General features: G+C 41.2%; 1 protein-coding gene across 2 annotated transcripts; it reads left to right on the top strand.

Annotated features, from left to right (window-relative positions):
• The first annotated feature begins 499 nt into the window (after window positions 1-499).
• On the top strand, window positions 500-17,659 carry LOC121179241 (rho GTPase-activating protein 40). 2 transcript variants are annotated; one of them, XM_041033958.1, is made up of 15 exons: window positions 500-640; window positions 5,942-6,165; window positions 6,922-7,142; window positions 7,814-7,892; window positions 8,726-8,874; window positions 10,166-10,331; window positions 10,780-10,871; window positions 11,292-11,369; window positions 12,502-12,661; window positions 13,336-13,418; window positions 14,438-14,644; window positions 14,869-15,012; window positions 15,511-15,662; window positions 15,883-15,938; window positions 16,574-17,659. In XM_041033958.1, exons 1-15 carry the CDS (start codon window positions 567-569, stop codon window positions 16,678-16,680), a joined length of 1,992 nt encoding a protein of 663 aa, XP_040889892.1. In that variant the 5' UTR covers window positions 500-566; the 3' UTR covers window positions 16,681-17,659. The 2 variants fall into 2 exon arrangements, with proteins under 2 accessions (XP_040889892.1, XP_040889891.1); XM_041033957.1 differs by lacking the exon at window positions 500-640 and adding an exon at window positions 2,629-2,922.
• Window positions 17,660-18,185: the final 526 nt, after the last annotated feature.

The following is an 18,185-nucleotide window of genomic DNA, read 5'->3' on the forward strand; positions in this document are numbered from 1 at the left end:
TTACTGGTGAAAGCCTTAAAGATTCAAGACCACAGGTCAAGTTAAACAGAAGAACATCGGAAATTCTTGTGCTTGGGTTTGAGTAAACCAGTGCATGAATGAGTGAACATGATGCCTCTGGTATAAAGGATGTTTTCCACTTTTCTTTGTCCCAGTGGTGGAAATGATGCAGGTCCAGTGTAACTTTATCCAAAGAGGTAGTGAAGCTATCCAGCCAGCAGGCCAGTCATCCAGGCATGCAGCTGTTGTGTCCTTTGCCCCATCCATTCAACTCCCCACTCCAGCCCTGTCCATCCTATCAGCCATTCAGACAATCTCTCCCCTCTGTCTGTGTCTCAGCCCTGGTCAGCTATTCAACCACTCAGCTTCTCTCCGTCTCCGCCCCCTCCCATGTAGACCTTCTTTCCTGCCCCAGGATGCGATGTAGTGACGTGCCTGCCAGCGCACTGAGATTGTCCTTGTCCTAATGTGTTTGCGCACTGAAGAGGTTACAAGGAAACAGCTTGCCAGGGGCAGGCAGCTGCTGTTTCCTACAGCTCGCAGCAGTCTGGGGGGACAACAGCAGGATGCCATGGGGGAGAAGTGGCTCGGCAGCCCTGCTGCTGCTGTCGGGGAGAGCCATCGGGCGGGCCAAGGCCAGGTAGGATTAGGCCTTTGTTATTGCTATGGACTCAGGGTGCACTGGAGCTTGAGGCTCCATGTATGGATTAAGCTACTCTACTCCTGTTAGACTAATCGGGGTTTTGGTGCTTGGAAGGATTGTTAAAACACCGTTCTTCTGTGATTCACAGTCTAACTTGACTGAGATGTTGGAAGTCTTTGATGAGATGGTTAGTTAGTGAAATATTTTTTGTGGTCTGATTGTTGAATTTTTTATGTCCCAGTTTTGCTGTTTGATGCTTCTTTTGTTTTTTGGACTGCTTGTTTTTTTAATCACAGGACAGATCCTACATGCTGTGACATACCTTGAGAAGAAACACTTTCTCAAAGCTGTATGAGCTAACTGTTGCATTCTCTGCAAGCTAAGAGGCTTGAAGTGGAATTCAGCCACAAGGATTAAACACTGTGTTGCTTTCAATACAAGCTGCTTTTTCAAGTGGATTACTGTATTCCTTGATCTGAGTTGTTGGCTGGGGTTACTTTGTGTTATTTCCCACAGTGCTGAGTATAAACATAAGACAACAGTTTGACATTTTGTCCAATTCTTCTCTCAGAGTGGATGTTTTCCTGTTGATTCTCTTTGTTAATGGGAAGTCCATTCAACAAGAAACAATCACAGCACCTTGACATTTTCAGTAATTCTTTTTTTAATTGTGCGTCCACAACAGTAGCATGGGGCATGACCTTTGTTTTGTAGTTGAGCTTTATAACTTGCTGGCAAGGTGAAGAGTATTATTAGCAGGTTTAAAAATAAGACAATGCTGTTTTCCCTCTTGGTTCTTAAGGCAAAACAAGGAAGGCCAAAAAAAATAGGTTGAAAGCTTGTCGTTCCTCTTTCTAATCTGTCCTCTGAAGATATTCCATAGAGAGGTTGCTGTCATTGTTAGCATGAGGTAATTTTAGGGGTTATGGTTTCAGATGTTATAAAGGTTTTGAAAGTTTCTATTCGGATAGAAAGCAGAGTCATATGAGAAACAGGTGTTGACAGGTCGAGGTAGGCTCTTCCCTGGAAGCTGCACGGCAGGTTTTAGTTTAGTTGCTGGAATGTTTTTCTCACTTTTCTCCTCACCTCTGGTTCTGTCTGCTTACATCCTCCGCTGATATATTGGCTGTCATCAGCATGACAAGAGAGCATGAGAAAGTGATGATGAGTCGGTGATTTGGTGAGAGGAGGTGGGGTTACAGGGCTGCTCAAAGGCAATGTTGACAGACCTGTTGCTCGTACATATACATTACCTGCATACACAGCCACCTGACATTTATATCAACTGTTTAATCATGCTCAGGTTGAACTAGGATGTTAGTTATGCGTAGGCGAGTGGTGCAATTGGTATCTGTCTTCTGCATATAAGGTATGGTTTGATTTAACACACCATGCCATTGGCTGTCACACCACAAGAATGTGATAGTTGATTTGAGATTAACTGTCTGGAGCGCAAACTTCACCCCAGAGTTTGAATAAGAAGAAAACATCTTTATCCTTTGATCCATTTGATTAACTTACTTCTTGACTCACACAGTAACGGCAAAGCAAAGAGGCGATAACATACCTCATCTTTTCAACAAAGGATCCTTGATTAATGAGCTCAAGCAGAATTGTGTAGCTTTCACTAAAAGGCCAATGAAGTGCCTGAGGTTCACATGTGAGTGGACATTAAAGTTAGTCAGCTTTATCTCGTGTGGCTGGAGGCTTCACCGTTGACGTCCATTAGACATGAGCCACACTGAAACAAAGAATGCCATTGTTGTGTTTCAGCCAAAGTAGAAGATAATAGACTCCTGTTTGAACCAGCGAGGAAGTTGATGGCCAATAGGCATGCAGGCAGGGCGTGTCACCTCAGAGTGGCGAGGGAGGGGACAGGTGTGAATGATGTATTGATGTTCGGGGAGTCGTCACTCCCTCTTGCATTCCAGCTCTAGCTCCAATCAGCTCACAAACACGCCACACAGCCCCCGAGCCCCAGTCTTACAACATCCTTTCCTGTCACCACACAGAGAAAGTAGAGCAGCGGACAGATTTACATCGCACTCACATGGTGTTCAACCACCAAGACTGGATAAAGCTAGGTTTTGTGCTGGACTGTAATTCCTGGATTCCTTTAGCACGGTGGATATGGGAGGCAGAGAGGAGGTAGTGGTGAGTAGGCTCGGGTCCAACATGCAGTTTCCTCACACCAGGTTGAGCCGTTTCAGGCTTCGTCCTGCCCAAAGCCCACTGAGGGGTAAACGCGTGAAGCCATCCTCCCACAAGAAAAAAGACAGGTATGTGTGATGGGACAGTAGCATTTGAGTTGGATCAGCAGGTCCAAATTCATAAATGCTTTGGGGCGAAAGTTTGAGTGTTATCAGCGCTTGAAGTGAAGTTATGCAGATGGCACATTGTGTTTAAAAGTCAAAAAATAACCTGACAGTGAACTGTAACATCACATAAACATGTCATTCAAAATCATGCAGATGTGGTTTGTGCAATTTATGCCATGGAATCTATGTTTTCCAAACTTTTTTAGATCATGACTCTAGTTTTGATATCTGTAATAACTTTTAAAATATATAATTATTTTAATTGTTTAACACTTTGCAAACAAGCCTACATTTTTGGGATAGAAACCAGTTTTGCTTGTGAGCTTAATGTCAGAATAAATGTCTGATATTTTTATGTCATTTTAAGATAATTTGAATTCTTGTGGCTTTCACGTTTATGTGGCTGCTGAGCACCAGTGCACTACTGGGTCAGCTGTCTGTAGTCCTCTGACCTCTCAGGCTTGAAGTATTTTATGCTTATGATTGGCAGGTTGTGAGCTATGGCTTTGGACAGCTGTGTGTGAGGGACACAGTGAGCCACATGTGGGAAATTATGTCCATATTGCTTATTAGGAATGCATCAGTACCAGATTTTCTATCCTATTATTGATTCCCATACATAAATTCAGGCCATGGGCTGATGTTGAGTTCTGGTCAGATGCTAGATAATTTATCTTCTTTTTCAACCTAAAATCTCTGTGGGACTGTCTTCTCTGTAAGGTAAGACATGTCTAATCCCACATCACCCAAACTTTCATTGTAGTGTTAGAATCACAATCAGAATCAGCTTTATTCGCCAAGTACGCAAACACATACAAGGAATTTTTTGCCGGCAGTTGTTGTCTCTCTAGTATATGAAATATTAAAATATACAAATATGTAATATACATGAAACATGAAATGCGTACCAGTCCAGTAGTGAATGGATTGAAGGTGTTGAAAGATAAATAAAATAGAATAAATATATGAATAAAATAAAATAAGACAAAAACCCTAGAGAATGTTTATAAAAATAATGATGATGTTACAATCTTACACTAACTGTATTTCAAGTGCATTTCTCTAGAGCTGAAAAAATGAGTCCATTGACAGCTAATGAGTCATCAACAATTGCGATAAGTGCTTCATTTTTTAAGTCCTTTTTCAAGCATACTTGCCATACATATATTCCTTTCAGCTTCTCAGATGTGAGGATTTGCTGCATTTCCCTGGTTTATATCATTGTAAATAGAATATCTTTGGCTTTTGGTCTGCTGGTTGGACTAAACCAGCAATTTGAAGAGGTCACATTAGGCTCTGGAGTGATTTTTCCACATTTGTTTCTGACATTTTATTGACTAAACACTTCAGTGATTGATTAAAAAAATAATGGATAGATCTGTCTAGTCTGGCCAATACCTAGCGCCTTCAGTCATGTCAGTATCATTGCTGATAACAGCCCACTGCACTGGATCTGTGTATACTTTTTTATATTGCATTCCATGTCTGGTTTAGGTTTGAAATTTCGTGGTTGTAATATGTTGAGGGAAGATGTTGGAAGAAGCTCAGAAAACCGCTAAAATGTTTGAGGTTTTCCCATTGAAATGTATGACTGGACTGAATGGCACTCACGTTACATTGTATACTACGATGCTGTAAGTTGGAATGTAACCATACTGGTTTAGAGAACTGTAAAACAATAGCATGACTTAACTTTACTTAATAACATTTGACAGGCTTTACTGCAATCAAAAAAGTAAAAAGTAGTCATATTACAGTTGTATAGGATAATGGCACAGTTTAGAATACCTTCTGATTTTGTTCACCCAGCTGTTGGCAATTACTTGTTTTTTTTTTCAGTGTCATTCACATGCATTGTTTCTTGCTTTGTATTGTGCCAGTTTGTGTGTGATGCAATACCACTCATTGAGAAATCAGTAAAGTCTCTGGTCTGAGTAACATAGAACTCAGATTCTATATATCTTTATTTTCATTTGCCGGTACTTGCTAACAAAAGAGGGTTTTCACTGAAATAAGTATATGTTGAAACTCTAAAGTCCTCACAGACCCCAACACCCCAACTTCAGATACCTTGAGACCAGTTTAACACACTAAAGCAGTGATCTGGCACAAATCTGTTCGGATCCGGCTTCAACTGGCTTATGGATGATGTGGCCGTTCACTGCATGAGGAAGATCTCGATAAGCTCATCAATTTTCAACTGAAAGTATGACTGATATTTTTGGCTCTGATACATCAGGCAACTATCATTGCATTGTTTCACTTCAGTCATGCTGGAATTTTCTCAGAATTGGACTATAGTGTTTTGGTATGTCTCTTGAGATGTGCTGACTACAAGAATGTGACTGAACTGCGAACCAATTTAGTGAGTCAGCTGAGCACTTCCTGTGTCTGAGATCACTGGGTCACATTTTTGGTGCTTGACGGTGAGTGTGTGTCTGCCAGCCGAGTGTGTCCCATTGTTGTTAGATAACAGTATCCTCTGTTGCTGAGTGCTACACAGGAAAAGCAGACGGTATTTTCCATGCTTGTTTGGAAAGGAAACTGAGAGCAGATGTAGATTACCTTTTTTTTTTCTTAAATTGTTCATGGCATGTTTCATCTTCCATTATTAGGTGTGTTAAATTCATGTATCTGTTTCAGTTGAGAGAGGGGCGTAACCCTTATGAAAACAGAATTCACATTGTTACAGTGACATCTAGTGGATCTACAGGGTACTTTGCCTCCAGGCCACATTTTACAAGAACAATAGAGACCCCCCTTTGTGTCCGCTCTCGCCATCTCTCTCCTCACTCCGGCCCTTCCTCCATCCCACTCCTTTTGTCTCTCCATCTCTCTGGGCTCTCCCTGGCTGATTCATCCTCTCCGCATTGCCTCAGTCTTCACCATTCCTCCTGTGTTTGTATGTGTCTTAGCATTTCTGCTCGTTTGTTTGCATGCATGCGTGCGATTTCTTCACGTGTGTGTATGTCTGCAACAGAGATCCCAGCCCCACCGAGATGAGTGTGGAGCCCTGGGCCAGCCCGCAGGACCAGGCAGCCGCTGAACACGCACACAGCACGCACACGCTTACTACCCAGGATCAGGAGCAGCACCCAGACAAACTCTGCCTGGACTCCTTCTGGAGTGAGGTGGAGACCATCCGACAGGGGAGTGGCTACACAGACCTTGACTGCACCAGGAGAGACTCTAGACAGTCAGAAGGTAAATACTGCAAATCCTGCACTGATAGATTAAGAAAAGATAGAAAGAGCTGAGAAACAAGTCATCACGAATGTATGTGATAGAATTACAAGCCTTTAATCTTAAGCACAGCTGCTACTTAGAGCCTCCAAGAAATGATGCATTTGCCATAGCAACATATCAGGTTTCTCTCATGCAGCAAAGTAGCGCCTATCACCATGACAACACTATCAAACACTCTGTGGCAGGGAGTGTTGAATATGCACCAGCCAAATAGCCATTCATGAAAGCCGACTTGATGGGAATGCCCTTTTATTATGTCCATTCAAATGATCTGATTGTGTTAATTCTGCATTTAACAGATCCTTTTGATGTTATGCTAAACAGAGGGGCTGTTTCAGATTTATTTTCCATTAATGAGTAAACCCTCTGAAGTCTGGATTTTGGTGTAAGTGTGTTTGTGTCTGTGTGTAATCATGCCTCATTATTATTTTGAGAGGGTAAATAGTTTTATGTTGCTCCTAATTATATTTAAACACCTTACTACTACTACTGTAGTAGCTAAGACAAAGCCTAAGTTTTAATTCAGTAAATCACTTTATGCGCAAAACGCACAGTAATGGAATAGATGGTGCAGCACAAACCCTTCACCTTGGCAAAATGTTATATATTACATCAAAAATATACTTTAGTATTGTAACATACTGCATTTTTTTGTCAGTGTTAACATGTGGCCTGTTTGGGTCTCTCCACGCCTGTTTTCTGTGTGTGTTTCAGAGGGTGAACAGGAGGAACAGTGGTTGGCTGATGCTGGTTTGTCGACCCTCATCAGTGAGGACAGCGGAGATGTAGACAAGGTGGTGCTGCTGTCCACTCTGACCCGGACCCAGGCCGAGGCCGTCCAGCGTCGGCTGGATTCCTACACACTATCCCTCCGCAAGAGGAACAAACCTCCGCCCCGCGACGTTCGTGACATATTCCACTCCCCCATCACTCAGGTTAGGACTTTTTTGAAGTATTTAAATCCCTGCCAGTCTAAGAGAGGTTGTTCTGTAACTGACTGACACCTCTGATGTGCTGGTGAAGGAGGAAAATCAAGGTAAAGCTAGCTTTTCCTTACATTTATCTTGAAGAAAATGCAGAGACACTTCATGCTAAAAATTGATGGGGTTCTAAACATAAATGTACAAATAGATTTTCACCCAAAGACCCAACGTTCCTGGATACACAGTTGTACATGTTTACAGCAATAGAGAGCCTGTCTAGGTCGCAGCTGTTGTAAAATGCAGTAAAATATAAAATAGCCATTTCCCAGGTGACTGTCAGGACTCAGGCAGAGACGTCCTGTCATTTCAGTGAATTGTTCTGTCTTGCTCTGTGCAGAGGGGCTGACCTGTGACAATGAAGGCAAATCACATGTAAAGGCCATGCTTTGTCCTCCCTGTCTGTCTAGCCCTGAGAGAGGAACAGAGACAGTGTTCTTCTGATCTTTATCAGTCCTCTCTCAAAGGAAACATTCTTCGTATCCATGTTCATCTGCTCAGTGGAATACTACTCCTACACCCAGGGCTGGAGAAAATATTACACGGCTGATGTTTTAAACTAAAATTGCTCCTTACAGAAAGTGTTAAATATGTGTTTGTGACTTGTCAGTATTCTCTCTCACCAGACGCTTCTGCCTGAGTCTCAGCATAGTGAAGACCTTGCCCATAACAGCATGGATTCGGTTGCCAAAACACCACTATCAGGTAAGAACTACATAATATGATTAAAGGAAAACAAAATTAAAACTAAAAAGGGAATAGCTAAGAAGTGAATGTGCTCTCAAAGCTATGAGATGGCAGTGCTTTAAAAAAAACATTCCTGAAGAAGTCGGGTGAGTAGCAGCTTTGTGAGGACATGATGAGGGATTGTCTGTCAGGATCTGTCTTCTAATTGGTTAAGATTAATCCCCAATTAACTCCTCGTCTCTACACGTTGCCGCTGGAGCGAGTCCCTGTCCTCACAGTGCTGAGTTCACTTGTCAAATCTCAGTATTTTGAATAATATCAATGTTTTGTACTGAGAAGAAATAACAGGGAAAACAGTCCTTATGAAATGTGCCTTGTGCCTGCTTTTATGATTCCGTTTTTGATGTTTTAAGAGTGAAAACATACAGCAGGTTCACATCTGGAGACATGAACCATACAACATACGCACGGATAATGTTCTTAACATTACTAAATGAAAAGGGATGTTATGGATCAATTTTGCCTCAATAAATAATGCCAACTGTAGTGAACAATTATGACCTTTGACTGCTAAATAGAAATTCCCCAACAGACACTTCTGCTGAATATTTTTTCTGATTCTTTGTTCCTCTCTTTGTTCCTTGTTATGGTGAATAAGTTAGAGTTAGAGTTAGATAAGACATAAAAGCAGGACGTGGGTACACAGAGATTTCCTCATATTTGTGGACCATTTTGTTGCATTTGAAATTTTATTTTGTGACATCTCTACAGTGGACTTCCCTGAAGGACCTAAGGGATTGGTGTGGGTGTGTGTGTGTTTGCGTGTATTTATGCATGTGTTTCCTTCTCAGCTGTGACACCGGAGCATCAGCGAGGTGCCACTAAAGAGGAGTTCTTCATCACCGATGTGGCTTACTGCGAACAGGCCGTCATCTTCCTCAAACAGGCCAAACTGCCGCAGAACAGCAGTCAACGCAGGAAAGAGGATGGCACCCTGCCTGTAAGCACCCAAACGCTTTCCTGTCCTCAAGAAAGTTGTGCAAGTTTTAAAATGTTATTTCAACTCAGGAGATTTGCAAATGCTCCAGTGACAACATGTAGAAGGAAGAGAATTTGCAAATTTGTGTTTCAGTGTTTGCATTTCCTGCATTCATTTCTTTTGCTGGGGAAAGGCAAGGGACACGCATGATGAATAATAACCCCTATTAACGGTTTGTCTTGTGTTTCCGGGTGGAATTATCTCTATCTTTAGTAATAGGGGCTTTGTCAGCTATTGACAGTGAAAGTCATAACAAAGATAAGATTAAAACTAGGTACAAGGTGAGAACTCACCTCACCAGAAAGAAGCTTTGCCTCCAAAGCTTCTTTCTGTTTTTCACAGTTTAGAGTCTTAGATACAAGGGTCTGACAGATTCGTTTTGCTTCTAAAGTTTTTACTATGGTTTTCCTGTGTACTATGTTTTTGTGCCAAAAGTAGTTTGATTTTGAGTTCGCCAGCAGACAGCCAACCTTTCCTCCCCTCACAAGTCAAATCACCATCATGGGTCCATTAGTCCACATTTTGTTTAATTAGCTGTTGTGATTATGATTGGCTTTCCTACAATTAAACAGAAGTGGAAAAATAAAACTAGTTGCAACTGATCAGTAAAAAATCAGTCTTAGTAATTCAGGGCTTTAGGGCTCCAGACACTTTCACGAAACGTTTCACAGAAGTCACTGTTCATTTTAGTCTCTGTTTGTACCAAAGTATTTTGGATTTTGGGTCAGGCCGAGTTCTAATTTTCATGTTAACCTGAAAATACACACACACAAATGCAATTGCAAGCCATTTCCATTCAGCTCCACTGATGGTTAGATAACAGGGTTAGCTATAATAGAGGAATGAAAGAATTAGCTCAAAACAAAAGGAGAGTTGTTGTGTCACCAACTCCAGCAGATTTATGTTTCTCTTCCAGGCTAAATACAGTTCTTCAGCAAAGGGGAAGAATTAGTGGGTTTTTAAACACATTAACTGTATATGCATCGATAGCATTGCCACATTTACTTTAAAACACTTCATTCACCGTCTATTAGGGGAATGGCATAAACTTACTGTATGCAGAGTACATTAAAGTGAGTATATATGATTTGAGTCTCCATTTTCCTCTTTTTCCTTTTCCCCACTCACCTCGGCCTACTCTCTTTTCCTCTGTCTTTTTTTGTCTTTTTTTTACCTCTTCATCTCTTCTTTCTACCTCTCAACTCCAATCCCTTCTCCTCACTTTCCTCTCCCTCCACTCACACCTCCTCAGCGTGTGATCTGCCCCAAGTGCCGTCTAGGAGTGACTCGTATCCAAGATCTCTCCCACACTGACATGAAGAAGGTGCGTCAGTTGGCTCTCATCGACATGACAGCGCTGTGCGACCTCTTAGAGCTCGAGGTCAAAAGGCACAAAACCTGCAAGAGGAAAATCCCAGGTATGGTGGCACTCAGTGGCAAAACACAAACACACACACAAGGAAATAGGCCTACCATGGATGGCTAATGTTTTTTTTTAGACTAACAATTTAAATATTTGCTGTGTTTATGTTGTGTCTGTTCTCATACTTTGTCCCTGAGTGTGAGCCAATCAAATCAAAGCAAAACAATGACACAAACCAACACATAATTGGCTGTCTGCTGCAGTGTCTCTACCTAAACATTTTCCCTGCAGTCTGGACTTACAAACTGAGGATGTTTTAAATCTAAATGTGCTCCCGCGTCTTTACTAAATATCTTACATAGCTCATGTTTCTCTACATAAATAATAGCACATTCACCTTCATATGAATACACAAGCAGTGACAAGACAACACTATGGATGTAGGCACACATACACAATGCTGTTTTGGCTGGTGATCAACTGAACACTTTGGTCTTTCACAGAGAGCACGCTCTTCGGGGTGCAGCTGGCCACTCTGCTGGAGAACGATCAGAAAATGAAGCCCAACACCTCGACTCCTCTCTTCCTGCAGACGGTGAGAGCCCAAAATACATGTCTCATTTTTTCGCTCACTTACAGTTAATAAAGGAAGTGTATGAAGAAGTGAAAGCAATGCAAAACCTGTATGTAAGTTATTAGTTTCCCATTCAGTATGTACTGTACATACATGCTGTTTTATTACGTCTGCTGTTCACCGTCGGTGTGACAAAGATGAGATTTTTTGTTTGCCAGTTTTTGCTTTTGTTGAGTTCAAAACTCACATCTTCATAAGGAGCACATAACACGATCTCAGTGTCCCCTGAATGTGAAATGCTTTGACCACACCCTGTATGTAGCAGCAGTTACTGAGAATAACCAGCAGAGGTGAGCAAGAGATTCTTATCTACCCATGCCTGACTCTCTGCTAATGTTTCTCTCCCCCTCTCTCTTTCTCCCTCTCTCTCTCTCTCTGCAGTTGTTGTCATTTTTGGACAAGAAAGGAGTTGATTCGGAGGGGATCCTGCGGGTTCCAGGATCTCAGTCCAGAATCAAGGTACAAAATCTGGATCACACAATGTTGGCACTGCACCACATTATTTTATCACAAAATTTTCCACTTTTATTTCGGTATGATTTTTAAAGGCAAAGCAAAGAAAAAATGTTTCATGACCTAAAGAGCAGCCAAAATATTGACACTGTAAAATACCAGAGGTGCTAGAATAGCAGAGAGAAAAATGAGCCACAGTACTAGTTTAACTACAGCTGACATTTAGAAAAACAAGGTCCAATAAGACAAAATCAATAATATTTTTTTCAGCTGCTGCTTCGAGATAGCCTTTATGATACTGTATTTAATTCATGTTCAGTAGATGGTGAATCAGTTAAATCTTAACTGCCAGAAGAGGGCGCCATTTAGCACAAATTACCAGGACAGAAAGTTGCTAATGGGTCATGGTTGTGACAACAATGATCATTCAGAGAGAATAAACTAAACTTCATACTACTGCTCTAATTTCTGTCTTTATAGTGCTGATAGTGAACCACTGAAGTATTACATTAAGTATTACTACACTATTTATTAAAGTATTTAATGTTTACCTAAGGACGAGTACAGTAAATGCATACAAAACAAAAACAATGATAAAATAAAATCACCACTTACTACTGTATCTCTTGTTCCCTAAAACATTTTAACTAAACAAATATAGAAATACCATAATAAGTTTGTAAATTTTGGATGTTTGAAAAAAGTTCTGCTCAGTCAGTGTACTAGTGTGACATGGGTCCTGAGGGATCTGCTGTCCTCAGCATGTTCAGCCACTTTGTTCTGTTGGCAGAGCTCAACATAGTTTCTGCCAGGTTTTAGACACAGATGCACTAAATTCAAAGCACATCCTGTCCTTCCTCCTAACATTTTTAGCAGCTTAAAAAAAATCCTATGAGTGAATATAATTCCAGTGAATTCTGAAATAGTCTTTCCAGAGCCATAACATCTTTGTGAGTGACGAACAACTTTCCAATCAAGACTGAAATTTTAATATTTATGAACACTGAAAACTTTGTGTGTAAATTTGTTTGATAATGTACATTTTTAATGTCTGAGAGGCACATTAACAATTTGTTTGTGTCAACTATGGACACTATGCTCCGAAAAAAAAAAAGCTCTCATTGTTTTTTCTCGGCAGCTGCTGCAGCAGACCTTGGAGACCAACTTCTACTCAGGGCAGGTTAGCTGGGACGAAGTGAATCCAAACGATGCTGCTGCACTACTGAAGAAGTTCATCCGGGAACTTCCCGCTCCCCTGCTCACTGCCGAGTACCTCAACACCTTCAGCGCAGTCAGAGGTCAGTGGACACCACTTGAAGATTTGTGTTTTTACTCTCAACTTTTAGAAGTTTAGGGTATGATAAAAACACCAGCAGATGTAGCCCCAAATCCCAAATCCCATATATTTACTTCTGGATTCTTGCTGAAATCTTTTTAGGTTCGTACTGTGTAAGCACTGAACAAAATATATCAACAGAGTTGCATCACTTGGATTCTTGCCTGCCTCTTCACAACACGTATGCTGCCCACTTTTCCAGACAGCTCAGCAGGGTTCATATGATAATTACCTTAGTCTCTTTACCATGATGGCAGCTCTGTGTGACACTCATCTTTTCTGCTGCCTGCACTGCCGCAAATACATGCACAATGACAGAGAAGAGTAAAGGATCAGCTCTTTAGTTGCACCTTAACAAAACAATGGATTGATATTAATATTAATATAATCTGATTGATGACTCACTGATGTATAGTTTGAAAGCAGGCTCAGGGCAAAGTGATAAATGACATGTAACCACAGAGACATAAACTAACAAACTTAATGACCACCTGTCACAATGTCATTAATCTCTAGACATCCCATTATTTTTAGCCATACACAGAGGAAATGAAGAGTGTGTGTGTGTGTGTGTGTGTGTGTGTGTGTGTGTGTGTGTTCGACCTGTCTTACCTTTGCTCCTCCCTCCTCCGTCAGACATCACAGAGCTGAAGCAGAAACTCCACATGTTGAACCTGCTCATCCTGCTGCTGCCTGAGCCCAACAGGAACACACTGAAGGTACAAACACAACACACACACAATTTAACAATGCACTTCATGAAGCAGAAACAGAGAAATAGTGTGTCACGCTCTGAGATATATGTACAGATTTCATTTTTTGAAATGACTAAACAGGGTTTAGTGTTTACGTACACTAAAGTAATCAGATTGTCTGGTTTCTGGCAGTAGCCTGATTTGTAAAACATCATGTAAACACTAAACCAACTTCCTCAGTCAGGACAAAAGAAACACTTGGTTCACACAGCCTGACTTTTGCTAAAGAAACAAGTACTTCTGCTCTGCTTTATTTCAGAGGGAAATATCGTACTTTTTAGTCCACTACATTTATTTGACAGCTGTAGTTACTAGTTACTTTACAAATTAATGGTTTTCACACAAACCAGATAATGAGCTTTTTAAATATGACACATTGTTGTAGATTAATCTACCAAGCAATTTATAAAATAGTTTAAAGGAGCTATGTTTAGGACTCTTGACTACACTCTACACAGCTGTCAGACATTGATCCCAGTTTAAGCTTGCATGCAATATGACAGACTAAGGCACTGTTTCATAACACACTACTGTATTGTGCTGCTCTTAATCCACATTTTAAACACTCTGCTCTGTTATATAACGGCTTGCATTAACCATGACTCACTTTTACTGACACAAGTGTGCAGTCAGCTCCACTTATAGCATCCAGAAGCATAAAACCCACCTGAACTAATTGCTTTGACTCCAGTGGAGGCAGCTGAAACTTACTGTGCATTATCATACTCAGTGGAGGTGTTACGGATGATTCAGTCGTTGTGATAATTCACTTTACTCCTGCTTCAGTTTAAGGGGCCTCTTTCTCTTTTGAAAGACATTTACACATTGTTCAGTTGACAGTGAAAGAACGTCTTTCAGCTCTATACAAACTGGTGCTGCATGCTCAACCTTCTCCCTACACAATTTGATAAAAAGAAATCAGTTTTAAAACTGTGTTCACCTTCATGTATCTGTATGCATGTATCCATTTGCGTGTCCTTCAGGCCCTCCTTGAGTTCCTCAGTAAGGTGGTTTCCAGGGAGAAGAGGAACAGGATGAACCTGTGGGCAGTAGCAACCATCATGGCTCCCAACCTCTTCCTCCATAAGGCCGTCCCCAGCAGACTGACTGAGGGGGCAGAGAAAGGACAGGCGGAGAAGGCAGCTGATGTTATGAGGCTCCTCATCCGCTACCAGGACCTACTTTGGACGGTAGGTGATGGAGGGTGAATATGTGGGTGGATGGACAAAAAGAAGATTGTTGGTTTAACACAATCCAAGAGTGTAATTATAGAGAAGATATGTACTTTTCTATATGTAATGTTTCTCACCAAACTTTTCTTAGTTATTCATCATTAAGTAATACTCACAAAAACTTGTCATTTAATCAGATTATATACGTAACCAATGCTGCCTCAACTTCCTTTTTTCTTCAGATCCCCAATTTCCTCATGAGCCAGGTGCGTAAGCTGAACGAGAACAGTAACCGGCGTTACCAGTTCTACGATCGCCGCATCAAGAACCTGCTGAGGAAGATCCACACAGACAGCCGGGAGAAACCTGATAAGAACACCTCAGAGGTGAGCTGATTTAACAATACTGCACTGCTTTATACACTCTGCTTGCTGAACATCAGGCTGAAAGCAACTGTGGAACCAATAAAAGATGCAGTATTTATAATTACAGTCATAGATTACCACATCGAATCTCAATTAATGTGGTAATTTTGTCTGTGGAACAAATACTAATGTTGATGTGTGGAAAGCAAATACTGGGCAATAATATTTACACATCAGAGTCAGAATATAAGTCAAAGTACACACTTAAAAACATGCTAAATTCTTGAGAAAGTTCATGATGATTTATTTGTTAGTTCTGATCTTCTAATCCACAAAAAGCGCCTCATGCACTGAAATCTGTTAGATCAGTAACTTCTGCAGACAGTGTCACTGGTTAAGCTGCACTCTTTGATGCCTTTTTTCTGGATTTAACAAGATGTACGGTGAAGAGACATCAAACGTCAGACATCAAAGTTCTTATGGTTGATGAATGATCTCTTCTCCTGTTTGTTTCTGAAGCCATGGCGTACGGTGAAGATCCAGGTCGGGGATCTGGTTAGCGGCACCATGGACTTCCAGCTCAACATCAACGCCCGAGCCTCAGACCTGCTCGCCCAGTTTCAGCGCCAGTTCCTCCGCAGCCCTGAAAATGGGAAGGGCAAAATGCGAAGGTATAATACCACAAAGAAAGTTTAAAGGACTCCAATTTGCAAAAAAAAAATGATTTCAATATTTTCAAGCAGACGTCTGATGACAGCTGGTAACTATAATGTGCATAGATGTTTATTTTAAGCTTTTGGTCAAGCAGTGGAGTCAGTTTTTTCACCTGATGAATTTTTTCTGAGAGTAAAAACAGAACATTATATGTGAGTGTTATATGTGTCTTCACAGAAATGGCTCTGTGGCATATCCAGACTGTGCCCTGTATGAAGTGGGAGGGAATATTGGTAAGAAGAAGCAGCCGCACTGTTTTCTCTGATCAGAGCGGCGCTGACATTTGCATGTCTTTCTGCTCATTGAGCTGATGAGGGTAGCAAGGTCTTATGTAATGAACTGTGCAAACGCCAAAGAGACATGAGCAGTGCATCTGCAGTTATCAGAGCAGACAAATGCTTATTACACACGTCTGCGCTCTCACAGGAGAGCTGACACAGTGAACAGGGAAAAAAAAACTTGTTCAGTCAGTTCAACTTTGTGATGGAAAATTTTTGAAACTGCACAACAGCACATAGATTACTGAATTATGCAGATTGTATTGATACAAACAGAAGTCTTAAATTGATACTAGAGCTGAAACCAGAATTAACAGTCAATCGACAGAAACTATTTTGTAAATGGTTAATAGTTTTAAGTCATTTTCAAGCAAAAATGTCAGAAATCCTTTTGGACTGTTGGTGGAATAAAATCTGGAGACATCAATCACAATTTTCTTACATTTAACAGGTCAAACAATCAACTGATCAAGACAACAATCAGCTGATTCATTGATAGTAAAAATAAATGTTAGTTGCAGCTTTGTGTGATACATAAAGATTCCAACAACTAGAGCTTTAAATACATTTTTTGTGCGTGCTTTCTACAGGTGAGCACTGTCTGGATCCTGACACACACCTTCTGGATTTGTACAACAGTAACGCTGCAGGGGAGTGGGTCATCAAGCTGAAACCCAACGCCAGCAGAGGGCTGTAACATGGGGGACTGTGGACAGATTGAAGGACGGACAGATCTGGAAACAGGTCGCTGAAGATGACATAAGCAGAGCCTAAAAAAAAAAAAAAAAAGATCAAATCCATGCAGCCTCCTCTCTACTTCCTGTCCTGTTCAACTTTCGAGCAACATGGGAGAGGGAGACAGATGGAGGAAGCAGAAACAGAAAAATGGAAAAACTGCCAGGAGCAGAGCCTAAAGACTGTCTATGATCAGATGAACACAAAACTGCGCTCTTTGTCTTTGTTTCTATGTTTCTCTCTCTCTCCATCTTCTTCTCCTTTAACGCAAAAAGCTGCTGACGTGACTCATTACTTCCGACAGAGAACCTGCTGCACAGAAAGGAGAGAGAGCGTCTGAGCAGTTGGGTTCGCCATCTTGCCTCTCAAACAATCATGTCCAACCATGAGTGAGCAGATGGGGACGCAGAGCACCTCTGGCTATAGAGAGCTCAAGTCCCTCCCTCCTTTCTCAGGCCAGTCGGACAGTGTGCTTTCCTGCTGCGGGTTTCAGTCATGACTCTCATGTAAAAAGGTGGAACATGATTCAGGGTTTTCTGTCCTTATTCTTTCTTTTCTAAATTGATTTCTAGTTACATTTTATTATTTTATATAAGAGAAAACAGCATTTAGTTTGAGGTCGCTTGATGTTGGAAACAGCACAACTCAAACACAGATACACACAGAGCTGAGATCTGTGTCTGAATCTAGGAAACAGTAAAATGTTCAACTGTGAAACTGACTTATTCAGACCTCTAGAGGAAAGGCCTTCTTTCTGTCATTCTGAAATTCAGGCAGACTTTAAATAGGATTATTTCAAATGTGAGAACGCATTAACTCTGTGTAACGGTCTCAGCTGTGCCCGCTTGCTTACATGACTTTAAAGAAACTGGACTGGAGAAAGCTACAGTAGTAGACACCCTTCTACCTTGAGAATATGGACAGAAAATCCTTGTATTGTGGTTTTTACAAAATACTAATAACAAAAAAACAGCAATGACAGAAAATACAGTTAGCGACGCCGAAGCCCACCTGGAAATGGAGCGACGACTAAACAACTGACTGATCTTTCTTACTTGCTCTCTTCTCTCCCTCTCCTGCTGCCGTGTCCATTTTGCGGCACGGACATTTTGATCTCAAAGCAAACAAAGATCGGTCCCTTTCTTCGTCTGTGCCATTCAAAGAGGGAAAGAGACTCTGGTGAACTAATATCTGTTCACCAGATATTAAACCCTGCGATCTCCCGGGGCCTTATAAAAATCCATGGACTTCCAAGGACCCCTGACCTGTTCAGAACAGTGCTTTTTTTGTCTGATACCAAGGGATTTGGTGTCACAACCTCAAGGACAGCTATTGTACCTCTAAAGGGAGTTGTTAAGGACACAAAATGAAGCTGGTCTTCAGTTCTCATTTTTAAACACATGAATGGAGCCGAAAGTGCTAAGGGGACTCCTGGGGTATGCTGGGATTATTATTATTATTATTTAT

Source organism: Toxotes jaculatrix, chromosome 3 (assembly GCF_017976425.1).
Source record: "Toxotes jaculatrix isolate fToxJac2 chromosome 3, fToxJac2.pri, whole genome shotgun sequence".
In the NCBI taxonomy this organism is placed as follows: domain Eukaryota; kingdom Metazoa; phylum Chordata; class Actinopteri; family Toxotidae; genus Toxotes; species Toxotes jaculatrix.

What these genes read in the sequence shown, in the direction of transcription:
- LOC121179241 (XM_041033957.1), top strand. Translation starts at nt 2,774, where the DNA reads ATGGGAGGCAGAGAGGAGGTAGTGGTGAGTAGGCTCGGGTCCAACATG. An exon ending in TGCCAAAACACCACTATCAG is followed by an intron (nt 7,893 to 8,725) that starts GTAAGAACTACA and finishes TTTCCTTCTCAG; the next exon opens with CTGTGACACCGGAGCATCAG. An exon ending in GGGAAGGGCAAAATGCGAAG is followed by an intron (nt 15,663 to 15,882) that starts GTATAATACCAC and finishes GTGTCTTCACAG; the next exon opens with AAATGGCTCTGTGGCATATC.